General features: G+C 35.5%; 3 protein-coding genes across 3 annotated transcripts; all 3 read left to right on the forward strand.

Moving 5' to 3' along the window:
- The first annotated feature begins 1623 nt into the window (after positions 1–1623).
- LOC121391083 (ankyrin repeat domain-containing protein 29-like) lies at positions 1624–2052 on the forward strand. Its single transcript, XM_041522834.1, has 2 exons — positions 1624–1704; positions 1903–2052. The coding sequence occupies exons 1-2, from the start codon at positions 1624–1626 to the stop codon at positions 2050–2052; spliced, it is 231 nt and encodes a 76-aa protein (XP_041378768.1).
- A 243-nt stretch (positions 2053–2295) lies between these two features.
- On the forward strand, positions 2296–4380 carry LOC121391084 (ankyrin repeat domain-containing protein 29-like). The gene is given in 5 exon segments (XM_041522835.1): positions 2296–2764; positions 2767–2817; positions 3089–3423; positions 3503–3644; positions 4172–4380. Coding segments are annotated over 5 exon segments (1206 nt in total).
- Positions 4381–7323: 2943 nt separating this feature from the next.
- On the forward strand, positions 7324–12450 carry LOC121391085 (ankyrin repeat domain-containing protein 29-like). The gene is made up of 5 exons (XM_041522836.1): positions 7324–7409; positions 7700–7844; positions 8040–8228; positions 8330–8807; positions 12341–12450. The coding sequence occupies exons 1-5, from the start codon at positions 7324–7326 to the stop codon at positions 12448–12450; spliced, it is 1008 nt and encodes a 335-aa protein (XP_041378770.1).
- Positions 12451–12697: the final 247 nt, after the last annotated feature.

The following is a 12697-nucleotide window of genomic DNA, read 5'->3' on the forward strand; positions in this document are numbered from 1 at the left end:
TATTGATCAGTAAGTGGATTATCATTAACATCACTATTAGAATATTAGTAATTTGCATTTAATGATTTAGTGATTTTAACTACTACTATAATAACTGATAAAATAGTTTCCTGAGTATAGTTTATATTATTGTTTTGTATTTCATTTACAGTTCATACAATGTCTGATAATCTCCGTCCACCTACTCTTGATCTACTGTGTGATGAGCTAAGGCAAGTAGTTGAATGGGATCAAGTAGCTGTAAGTCTCAAAGTATCTTATGTGGATATAAAAGTATTGAGACACAATATTCTGAATAGCCACAGCGCAAAATGCATTCTTTACAAAAATGGCTAGATCAAACCAACACTGTACATTCATGGCATACTATAGCTGATGCAGTAGAAAAAGCAAAAATCCTGCAGTTGCTGAGAACATTAGAACAAAGTATGCTACTATTATAGATCTAGTACCATCCACCTCACAACATGAAAAATCTAGCGATGTAAAAAATGAGCATAATCCAACTAGTTACTTTATGAATAAAGAGCAACAAGGTATTACACTAAATCAAAGCCACAGTGTAAGAATGTAGCGTAAATGATGACCAACATCAAGTTATTATTGAAGAGCAGCAAATCATTCAGTATCTTCAAATTCACAGCATGAAGAATCTAGTGATACGCTCAATGACAATTATACAACCAGTACTAGTGATATCATTGAACAGCAACAATTAATGGAGAGTGGAGTAAAGCTTGAAAGAAATATAGTGCAAGAAATCATTGACTTTCTTGAGAGATTTGCAGCATTAGTTTCAGAAACTCAAGCATTTTTTAGAAGAAAAAACCAAAAATTCTTTTACCTTTTTATCGATACTTAAAGATTCTAATAGGTGAAGCATTACCAGATGAATCTGGCATCACATATGACAAACTATTTAATATGCTAGATAACCATTGGCATTATCTCAAATATCAACTTCTTCAAAGAATAATTAAACGATTTCTTCCGACACTGAATTGCCTTATGAAGTACAAAAATATCAAGATGATATAGTAGCATTTAAAAAGTCAACGAAAATGAGAGATCTTGTAGATAATGTGAGATCAAAAAAGAGCATATCAGGTAATGTACAAGTAGCATTGACAGTGGAGGAAGTATGGCTAGAGGTCACATTAGAGCATTTTGAGTTTCTAGTAAAACTACTTTTTCAAGAATATGATAAGTCACTTCAAATTGTAGTTGTTCAAGGAGGTAGCTTGTATATTGCTTGGAGTCTTTCCAAAGCTTTCCTTCTTACAAAATCCAAATTTGACTACAAAGTGCTAAGGGCAATTGGAGTCATCTCACTAATAGTAGGTACTATTGTAGTCTTTAACAATGAAGACTCACAAGATGATATGACTATTGACTCAGTCTGTTGGGAGCTATTCAATCTGGTGGTCCTCTTTCTGCTATATCTCTACTTCTTGAAGTAGGTGGTAATCCTACCTACTAACACAGTCAGGAGAAACAGTGATATCTACTTTATCTAAAATAAAAAATGATAATGGTACCACTGTGTTACATGTTGCTAGTAAATATGGTCACTCTTCAGTTGTTTCTACCTTACTTAGCAATGGGATAGATCCAAACGTAGTTATGAATAATGGTTGTACGCCTCTTATGCTAGCTAGTCAGGATGGCCATGATGATGTCATTCAACTGTTACTGAAGTCAAACGTAGCAATAAATACCCAAGGCAAAAATGGAATAACAGCAAATTATATTGCAAGTCAGAATGGTCACTTTTCTGTTGTTTCTACCTTGCTTAGCAAAGGGGCAGATCCCAACTTAGTTAACAATGATGGCTGGACACCTCTTATGGCAGCTAGTAAAAATGGTCATAATGATGTCATTGAGATACTACTTTAAAAAAAGGGTATTATGACAAATACCCAAAACAAATATGGAAGAACAGCCATTTATATCGCTACCCAGAGAGGTCACTCTTCTGTTGTCACTCTCTTACTTAACAATGGGGCAGATCCCAACATAGTGACAATGAAGGCTGGACACCTCTTATGGTAGCCAGTTTAAATGGTCAACTGATGTCTTTGAGATACTACTAGAGAAAAATATTCCAGTAAATACCCAAAACAATAAGGGAATAACAGCCATTTGTATCGCTAGTCACCATGGTCACTCTTCAGTTGTTTCTACCTTACTTAACAATGGGGCAGATCCTAATGTAGCTACAAATGATGGTTGGACACCTCTTATGACAGCCAGTATAAATGGTCATATGATGTCATTGAGATACTACTAATAATAATGTTTAGTAAATACCCAAAACAATTATGGAAGAACAGCCATTTTATTGCTAGCCAGAGTGGTCACTCTTCTGTTGTCGCTTTCTTACTCAACAATGGGGCAGACCCTAATTTACCTGATAATGAAGGTTGGGCACCTCTTACGATAGCCAGTCAAAATGGACATGGTGATGTAATTGAGATATTACTAAGGAAGAATGTTCCAGTAACACCCAAACAAAAAGGGAATAACAGCTATTTGTATGCTAGCCACCATGGTCACTCTTCTGTTGTCTCTATGTTACTTAGCAATGGGGCAGATGCCAACCTAGCTATGACCAATGGATGGACACCTCTTATGGCAGCCAGTCAAAATGGTCATGCTGATGTTGTTGAGATACTACTTAACAAGAATGCTCTAGTCAACACCCAAAACAATTATGGAAAAACAGCCATTTATATTGCTAGCCAGAATGGTCACTCTTCTGTTATTACACCTTACTTAGAAATGGAGCAGACCTTAATTTACCTGGCAATGATGGCTGTACACCTCTTATGGTAGCCAGTCAAAGTGGTCATGCTGATGTCATTGAATACTACTGGAGAAAAATGTTTCATTAAATACCCAAACAAAGAAGGAGCAACGGCTATTTGTATGGCTAGCTACCATGGTCACCTTCCTGTTGTCGCTATGTTAATTAGCAATGGAGCAGATGCCAAAATAGCCGATAATGATGGCTGGACACCTCTTCTGGTAGCTAGTCTAAATGGTCATGATGATGTCATTAAGATACTACTAGAAAATAATGTTCTAGTAAATACCCAAAACGAAAAAAGGATAACTGCTATTTATATTGCTAGTCAGAGTGGTCACTCTTCTGTTGTTTCTACCTTGCTTAGCAATGGGGTAGATCCCAGCCTAGCTACGAGTGATGGCTGGACACCTCTTATGGCAGCCAGTCAAAATGGTCATACTGATGTTATTGAGATATTACTTAATAAGAATGTTCTAGTAAACACTCAAAACAATTACGGAAGAACAGCCATTTATATTGCTAGCCAGAATGGTCACTCTTCTGTTGTTTCTTCCTTACTCAAGAATGGGGCAGATCCTAATTTATCTGACAATGATGGCTGTACACCTCTTATGGTAGCCAGTCAAAATGCTGATTATGATGTCATTAAGATACTACTAGAGAAGTATGTTTCACGTAAATATCCAGAACAAGGAAGGAGAAACAGCTATTTGTATTGCTAGCCACCATGGTCACTCTTCTGTTGTTTCTACCTTACTTAGCAATGGGGCAGACCCCAACATAGCTGACAATGATGGCTGGACACCTCTTATGGTAACCAGTCTAAACAGTCATGGTGATGTCATTAAAAAACTATTAATGAAAAATGCTACAGTAAATGCCCAAACTAAAAAGGGAATAACAGCCATTTATATTGCTAGCCAGAATGGTCACTTTTCTGTTGTTACTACCTTACTTAGAAATGGGCAGATCCCAGCCTAGCTACAAGTGATGGCTGGACACCACTTATGGCAGCCAGTCAAAATGGTCATGCTGATGTCGTTGAGAAATTACTTAAAAACAACGTTTTAGCAAATACTAAAAACAATTTTGGGAAAACAGCTATTTATATTTCTAGCCAGAGTGGTCACTCTTCTGTTGTCTTTTCCTTACTCAACAATAGTGCAGACCCTACTCTACCTGACAATGATGGCTATACACCGCTAATGGTAGCCAGTCAAATGCTCATGATGAAGTCATTAAGATACTACTAGAGAAGTATGTCCAGTAAATACCCAAAATAAGAAGGACAAACAGCCATTTATATTGCTAGCCACCATGGTCTCTCTTTTGTTGTCTCTATCTTACTTGGCTTTGGAGCAGATCCCAACATAGCTGACAATAATGGATGGACACCTCTTATGATAGCCAGTGTAAACTCTTATGGTGATGTCATTGAGATACTTCTAGAGAATAATGTTCCAGTAAATACCCAAAACAAAAAGGGAGTAAACACCTATTGTATTGCTAGCCAGAACGGTCACTCTTCTGTTGTTTCTACCTTACTAAGAAATGGGGCAGATCCCAACTAGCTGCAAATGATGGCTGGACACCTCTTATGGCAGCCAGTCAAAATAGTCATGCTGATGTTATTGAGATATTACTTAATAAGAATGTTCTAGTAAACACCAAAAACAATTATGGAACAACAGCCATTTATATTGCTAGCCAGAATGGTTGCTCTTCTGTCGTATCCTCCTTACTTAACAATGGGGCAGACCCTAATTTACTGACAATGATGGCTGTACACCTCTTATGATAGCTATTGAAAAAGGTCATAGTGATATCATTAAATTATTATTAAAGCACAGGGCACCGATAAATACCCAATCCAAAGATGGAGAAACTGCAATTTATTTTTTTAGCAAGACTGGTCATTCTTCTGTTGTTTCTACCTTACTTAGCAATGGTGCAGATCCTAACTTAGCTAACAATAATGGCTGGACACCTCTTATGGCAGCCAGTAGAAATGGTCATAGTGATGTCGTTTTAAGATACTATTAGAGAATAATGTTCTAGTAAATGCACAAACCGAAAAGGAGTAACGGCCATTTGTATTGCTAGTCACCATGGTCACTCTTCTATCATTTCTATCTTACTTAACAATGGGGCAGATCCCAGCTTAGCTGACAATGATGGATTGACATCTCTTATGGCAGCCAGTGGAAATAGTCATAGTGATGTTGTTAAGATACTATTAGAGAATAATGTTCTAGTAAATGCACAAACCGAAAAGGAGTAACGGCCATTTGTATTGGTAGTCACCATGGTCACTCTTCTATCATTTCTATCTTACTTAACAATGGGGCAGATCCCAGCTTAGCTGACAACGATGGCTTGACATCTCTTATGGCAGCCAGTGGAATGGTCATAGTGATGTTGTTGAGTTATTATAGAGCAGAATATTTCAGTAAATACTCAAACAAATAATGGAAGAACAGCCATTTATATTGCTAGCCAAAATGGTTACTCTTCTGTCATCTCGTTCTTACTTAGCAATGGTGCAAACCCTAATATACCTGACAATGATGGTTGTACACCCTTATGGTAGCCAGTAAAAATGGTTACATTGATGTCATTAAGATACTACTACAGAATAATGTTCTAATAAATACCCAAAATGAAGAAGGAGTAACAGCTATTTGTATTGCTCGCCATCGTGGTCACTCTTCAGTTGTTTCTATCTTACTTAACAATGGGGCAGATCCCAACACAGCTACAAATGATGGCTGGACACCTCTTATGGCAGCCGTGTAAATGGTCATACAGATGTCATTGAAATACTACTTAATAGAAATGCTCCTAGTAAACATCCAAAACAATTATGGAAGAACAGCCATTTATGTTGCTAGCCAGAGTGGTCACTCTTCTGTTGTCTCTTCCTTACTTAACAATGGGGCTGACCCTAATTTACCTGACAACGAAGGTTGGATACCTCTTATGATAGCCAGTCACAATGGTCATGGTGATGTCATTGACATACTACTTAATAAAAATGTTCTAATAAATACCAAAAACAAATATGGAAGAACAGCCAATTTATATCGCTACCCAGAGTGGTCACTCTTTTGTTGTCTCTACCTTACTTAGCAATGGCGCAGATCCCAACATAGCTGACATTGAGGTTGGACACCTCTTATGGCAGCCATTGTAAATGGTCATGTGATGTGATGGAGATACTATTAAAGAGAAATGTTCCAGTAAATACCCAAACCAAAAGGGGAATACAGCCATACGTATTGCTAGTCACCATGGTCATTCTTCTGTTGTTTTCTATCTTACTTAACAATGGAGCAGATCCCAACCAAGCTGACAATGATGGCTGGACACCTCTTATGACAGCCAGTATAAATGGTCATGCTGATGTCATTGAGATACTACTTAATAATAATGTTTTGTAAATACCCAAAAACTATTATGGAAGAACAGCGATTTTTATTGCTAGCCAGAGTGGTCACTCTTCTGTTGTCTTTTCCTTACTCAACAATGGGGCAGACCCTAATTTACCTGATAATGAAGGTTGGACACCTCTTATGATAGCCAGTCAAAATGGTCATGGTGATGTCATGGAGATACTGTTAGAGAGAAAATGTTCCAGTAAATACCCAAACCAAAAGAGGAATAACAGCCATATGTATTGCTAGTCACCATGGTCATTCTTCTGTTGTTCTATCTTACTTAACAATGGGGCAGATCCCAATCTAGCTGACTATGATGGCTGGACACCTCTTATGATAGCCAGTGTAAATGGTCATGCTGATGTCGTTGAGATACTACTTAATAAGAATGTTCCAGTAAATATCCAAAACAATTATGGAAGAACAGCTATTTATATTGCTAGCCAGAATGGTTGCTTGTCTGTTGTCTCTGCTTACTCAACAATGAGGCAGACCCTAATTTACCTGACAATGAAGGATGGACACCTCTTATGAGAGCCAGTCAAAATGGTCATGATGATGTCATTGAGCTACTACTAGAGAAGACTGTTCCATTAAATACCCAAAACAAAGAAGGAATAACAGCTGTTTGTATTGCTAGCTATCGTGGTCGCTTTTCTGTTGTCTCTAAATTACTTAGCAATGGAGCAGATCCCAACATGGCCGACAATGATGGCTGGACAACTCTTCTGGTAGTTAGTCTAAATGGTCACGGTGATGTCATCAGGATACTACTAGAGAATAATGTTACAGTAAATACCCAAACCAATAAGGGAATAACGGCCATTTATATTGCCTGTCAGAGTGGTAATTCTTCTGCCATTTCTACCTTACTTCACAATGAAGCAGATCCCAACCTAGTTGACAATGATGGCTGGACACCACTTATGATAGCTAGTGTGAATGGTCATACTGATGTTGTTGATTTACTACTTAATAAGAATGTTCCAGTAAATACCCCCAAAACAATTATGGAACAACAGCCATTTATTTGCTAGCCAGAATGGTTGTTCTTCTGTTGTATCCTCCTACTCAAAAATGGGGGCAGATCCTAATTTACCTGACAATGATGGCAATACACCTCTTATGATAGCTATTGAAAAAGGTCATAGTGATGTCATTCAGTTGTTATTGAAGCAGAAAGTACCAATAAATACCCAATCTAAAGATGGAGAAACTGCAATTTATTTTTTTAGCAACTGGACTGGTCATTCTTCTGTTTCTGTTGTTTCTACCTTATTACTATTAGCAATGGTGAAAGATCCTAACATAGCTATGAACAATGGCTGTACACCTCTTATGATAGCTACCTCTTATGAAAAAGGTCATAGTGATGTCATTCAATTTTATTAAAGCAGAAAGTACCAATAAATACCCAATCTAAAGATGGAGAAACTGCAATTTATTTTTTTAGCAAGACTGGTCACTCTTCTGTTGTTTCTACCTTACTTAGCAATGGTGCAGATCCTAACATAGCTATGAACAATGGCTGTACACCTCTTATGATAGCTATTGAAAAAGGTCATAGTGATATCATTCAATTATTATTAAAGCATAAGGTACCAATAAATACCCAATCTAAAGATGGGAGAAACTGCAATTTATTTTTTAGCAAGACTGGGTCACTCTTCTGTTGTTTCTACCTTACTTTAACAATGGTGCAGATCCTAACATAGCTATGAACAATGGCTGTACACCTCTTATGATAGCTATTGAAAAAGGTCATAGTGATGTCATTCAATTATTATTAAAAGCATAAGGTACCAATAAATACCCAATCCAAAGATGGAGAAACTGCAATTTATTTTTTTAGCAAGACTGGTCATTCTTCTGTTGTTTCTACCTTACTTAACAATGGTGCAGATCCTAACATAGCTATGAATGATGGCTGGACACCTCTTATGGCAGCCAGTCAAAGTGGTCATAATGATGTCATTAAGTTACTACTAGAGAAGAATGTTCTATTAAATACCCAAAACAAAGAAGGAGTAACAGCTATTTGTATCGCTAGTCACCATGGTCACTTTTTCTGTTTGTTTCTACCTTACTTAGCAATGGGGCAGATCCCAACATAGCTGACAATGATGGTTGGACACCTCTTATAGTAGCCAGTCTAAATGGTCATACTGATGTCATTGAGATACTACTAGAGAAGAATATTCAAGTAAATACCCAAACCAATAAGGGAATAACGGCCATTTGTATTGGTAGTCACCATGGTCACTCTTCTATCATTTCTATCTTACTTGACAATGGTGCAGATCCCAACCTAGCTGACAATGATGGTTGGACACCTCTTATGACAGCCAGTATAAATGGTCACGCTGATGTCGTTGAGATACTACTTAATAAAAATGTTGTAGTAAACATCCAAAACAATTATGGAAGAACAGCCATTTATGTTGCTAGCCAGAGTGGTCACTCTTCTGTTGTTTCTTCCTTACTTAATAATGGGGGTGACCCTAATTTACCTGACAATGATGACTGGACACCTCTTATGGCAGCCAGTGGAGGTGGTCATGGTGATGTTGTTAAATTATTACTAGAGAACAATGTTCCAATAAATACACAAAACAAAAATGGAGCTACAGCAATTTTATATTGCTTGCTTGACTGGCCACTCTTCTGTCATTACTATTTTAATAACAATGGAGCAGATCCTAACTTAGCCAGGACTAATGGCTGGACACCTCTCATGATAGCCTGTGCCAAAGGACATGACAATGTTATAAGAGAGTTATTAATGACCCCAAATTAATATCAATCATCAAACTCCTACTGGTACTACAGCATATATCTTTCTAGTCAATATGGATATGAGATATTGTTAGACAGCTACTGAATGGTGGTGCTAATCCACTTATAAGAAACATGTCAGGCATGACACCACTAGATAGAGCTTATCAAAAAGGTCATCATAACATTGTATCACTACTTCAAGAAAACTATACGTGGTTTCCACGACGACAGTGATCAAGCATCATTAGCAGGTTCTATTGAGTCAGGCTACACAACTGGTGTACTATCAACTGATCACTCATCAGTAGTAGACTCTGATGTTGGACAGATATCTGATCTAGAAGAAGACAATCCTCAACTCCCAATTAAACTAGCTGGTAAGGTTTATGTAATCAAGAACTTGTGAGAGCCAATATCTAATAATGTTACACTAAACTAATTTGATTTAAAATAATACATTAATAACATCTGATCACTTCACAGAGCAGACTCTGATGTTGGTCAATTGTCAAATATAAAGGAATACCATGATGATACTCTCTTCTTACACTGAACCAAGCACACTAAGACAAGAGATATAATGTAAGAAAAACAATAAAGTACTTATTTCCAGTTAATGCAATGTTAATAATGATAAGATAGAATTTCAATTGAACTTCAATAACTGATGTCTCTAATTGAAAATTTCAAAAAGCATTCTGTAAACATAATGTGTATTAATCAATTCATTAGTTATAAAGCACATTACATTGACTGTAATAGAAACAATGATCATTGTAATACAAAGAAGTATCTAGAAGGATCTTGTAATAATAGTTTAATAATTTAAATATTTAATTATATTTCATATATTTAGGGACAAACTCACCTGACACAGTTACTGAAATATATTTTCAAAATGAACATATTCATAAACATACTGATACTTTAATTATTAATGTTTTGTTATGTTATTGTATCTTGTTAATTAATTATTTGTATTAATTAAAATCCATATTTATGAAACTACATTGCTTGAAATCTGAATACTAAATAACATATTATAGCGGACTTGTTTACAAATAATTATTGTTTAATTATTATAATATGATATGGTGTGTTTTACATTTTTGTATAATTATAATAACAAAAGTTTATAATACTTCAGATGTAATTAATTAATTAATTAATTAACCCATTTAATACTGGGTTGATTCATAATTTGTTGTAGCATAGCGTACATGGATAGCTACTATATCCAGCTGATGATGTACTTCATTCCAAATTTCTAATGTTGTAGCATTAAAGATACTATCTACTACTCCTGGAAAAGAAGCACCTTCATATGAATTGACTGAACTAGGAGCAAATATAACATGTCTGTATGGAGAAAGAAAGAGAGGAATGAGATATTAAGGTTTAAATGAATGGATGGATAGAGAAAAGAATGGACAGATAGAAGGATCAACCATTGTTCTTAAGTGAAGTACATGTATATCGGAGTATTTGTTACTTACTTATAAGATGGTCGTCCTGGTAATCCTTCTCGGTTGAAAATAAATGATTCTCTCTATATTCATTAGTTTATTGTTAAGTATTCTGACTATATTCTCACTACATACAGAGGACAAAGATATAGTTAATAACTACTGGAATATTATACTAACTTGTCTGTGTCAGCATATTTTATGAGTGTATTATGAAGATGGTAGCAGCTGTGAAAAGTCAGTTAAACAAGAGTAAAGGAACTCTATAGAACAAATAACCATTATTAATACAATAATTTATATGATCTCTTATCATTAACTAATATACTAATATAATATATATAACATGTAAGAGTTAATATGACATATTATAATATATATGTATATATAGGAGGACATCTTACCAGTTGATATATTATGATGTTGGAATTGACTACCATATGTTGTCTGTAATCATTATATAGTTCCATTAATCTCTCTGAATAATCAATTGGATTGTAAGGAAGAATGGGGTGTGTTGATAGTGCCATGGCAACAGTTAACACACCTCTCCTAATGCTGTATATGATGTGTGAAGTCAGGATCACCAAAATGACTCATCCATAAAAATTATCATGAACAGAATGATAGACAAAATAATGGTAGCTATTCTAAATGGATTGATAAATTCAATTAAATGAATAAATACATTATTAGAATGGATGGGCATGATACCTGGTAATCTATGTCACAGCTAGTCACTCCAAGACTCTGAATAAAGAAAGTAAAGTCACTCGCAGAGCTCAAATTATTTATCCTATTAAATAAACAAATCACATGATAATCATGTGTCAATTACATATACCTTGGTTTTGAAGATTTGGAGTGGTTCTTCCACTGTTCATAGACTGTCTGGAAATCATTACAAGGACAAGCTACCTAGAGGACAAATGTCATCTTGGATAAGATTAATGTACACTAACTTGTTTTGTAGCATTGTAAATAGATTCATATAACAGTGGACTACTAGAAGCTGAAAAAGATTCCATTCCTATATTAAAAAATAAAACTATATATCATTAAATCTCTTGAATAGTTATATAATTATAATATTATTATTATTATTATAAATGTAATCAAGTCTTTACCTTCTACAGCTACATCTACATTAAGATAAGCCATAGCATTTGCTCCTAATAACTTCTCTACATCCTATATATAATATAAATAATATATTATATAACTATTTGTATATAATATACCTCACACTACTCTGTAGAACCAATCAAACCATATTTCTCAGCATCCCAACTACATAATACTACTGTTCTACCTGGTCTCCAACCTTTAAAATATAGAATTCTTCTTCTCTCTCTCAGTCATTCTTACCTGTGTTCCTCAGGTCACCTAACACTCGAGCTATGTCCATTATGCAGCTGTACCACTATTAGGATCAACTGCTCCAAATGTCCATGCATCATGATGATTACCTACATAACAAGATGATCTGAGAAGAGAGAGAGAGAGAAATATAGTAAGTAGTACAACAGTCCCTATTGATCTACCTGGTTCTACTTTTCCATAAATAACAGCAAATACATTACTAATAGTTCTTCTCTCTAATATATTATTTACTGAAGGAAAGTAAACTATTAACAAACAAAGATAAACACACATTAGATCAGACATACTTTGTGTTACTAGTAGACTGATAGATATAGTAATTGGTAATATTTAGTTCTCCCTTCCATGACAATGGAACTTCATATGTATCTAATTGACTAAAGAGAGAAACATACAGACATTTATTATTATTATATATAGTTACTTCATAAAATGGACAGCATCTCCATAAGATATTGGTTGAACAGGTATAGCAGGAACATCACCAGATCTGATAAAACATCTTCATAAGACCGACGATATACTTCATCTGAAAGAGAACAGAGATTATAAGGACAATGACAAACAAGGTAGTTAGCACCAACTGCTGGTATTCCAGGAGTAAGAGGATCTCCACTTGATATCATAACTGACCCTCGTTGTAACCCTCAGGAGGAAGACTAGGACCATTAGGGTAGACAGGGGGACCTCCTTTGGGAGCAACATCTGCTGGATCAGAGTATATGATTAATCCAGTACATCGAATCTTTGAGCTAAATGAGCCTGTTAAAGATATAAAGTGCTATCCTACAGACACAGACTCATTCCAAAAAGTAAAAGTATTA

Source organism: Gigantopelta aegis, unplaced genomic scaffold, assembly GCF_016097555.1.
Source record: "Gigantopelta aegis isolate Gae_Host unplaced genomic scaffold, Gae_host_genome ctg1619_pilon_pilon:::debris, whole genome shotgun sequence".
Classification (NCBI taxonomy): Eukaryota; Metazoa; Mollusca; class Gastropoda; order Neomphalida; family Peltospiridae; genus Gigantopelta; species Gigantopelta aegis.

Bases quoted from the DNA above. Each gene is read 5' to 3' on its own strand.
- LOC121391083 (XM_041522834.1), top strand. From the start codon at position 1,624: ATGAATAATGGTTGTACGCCTCTTATGCTAGCTAGTCAGGATGGCCAT. The intron at 1,705-1,902 runs GTAGCAATAAAT...CTTTAAAAAAAG, and splicing joins AACTGTTACTGAAGTCAAAC to GGTATTATGACAAATACCCA.
- LOC121391085 (XM_041522836.1), top strand. From the start codon at position 7,324: ATGGGGGCAGATCCTAATTTACCTGACAATGATGGCAATACACCTCTT. The intron at 7,410-7,699 runs GTTGTTATTGAA...TTATTTTTTTAG, and splicing joins GGTCATAGTGATGTCATTCA to CAAGACTGGTCACTCTTCTG. The intron at 8,808-12,340 runs GTGATGTTGTTA...TTGGTTGAACAG, and splicing joins AGCCAGTGGAGGTGGTCATG to GTATAGCAGGAACATCACCA.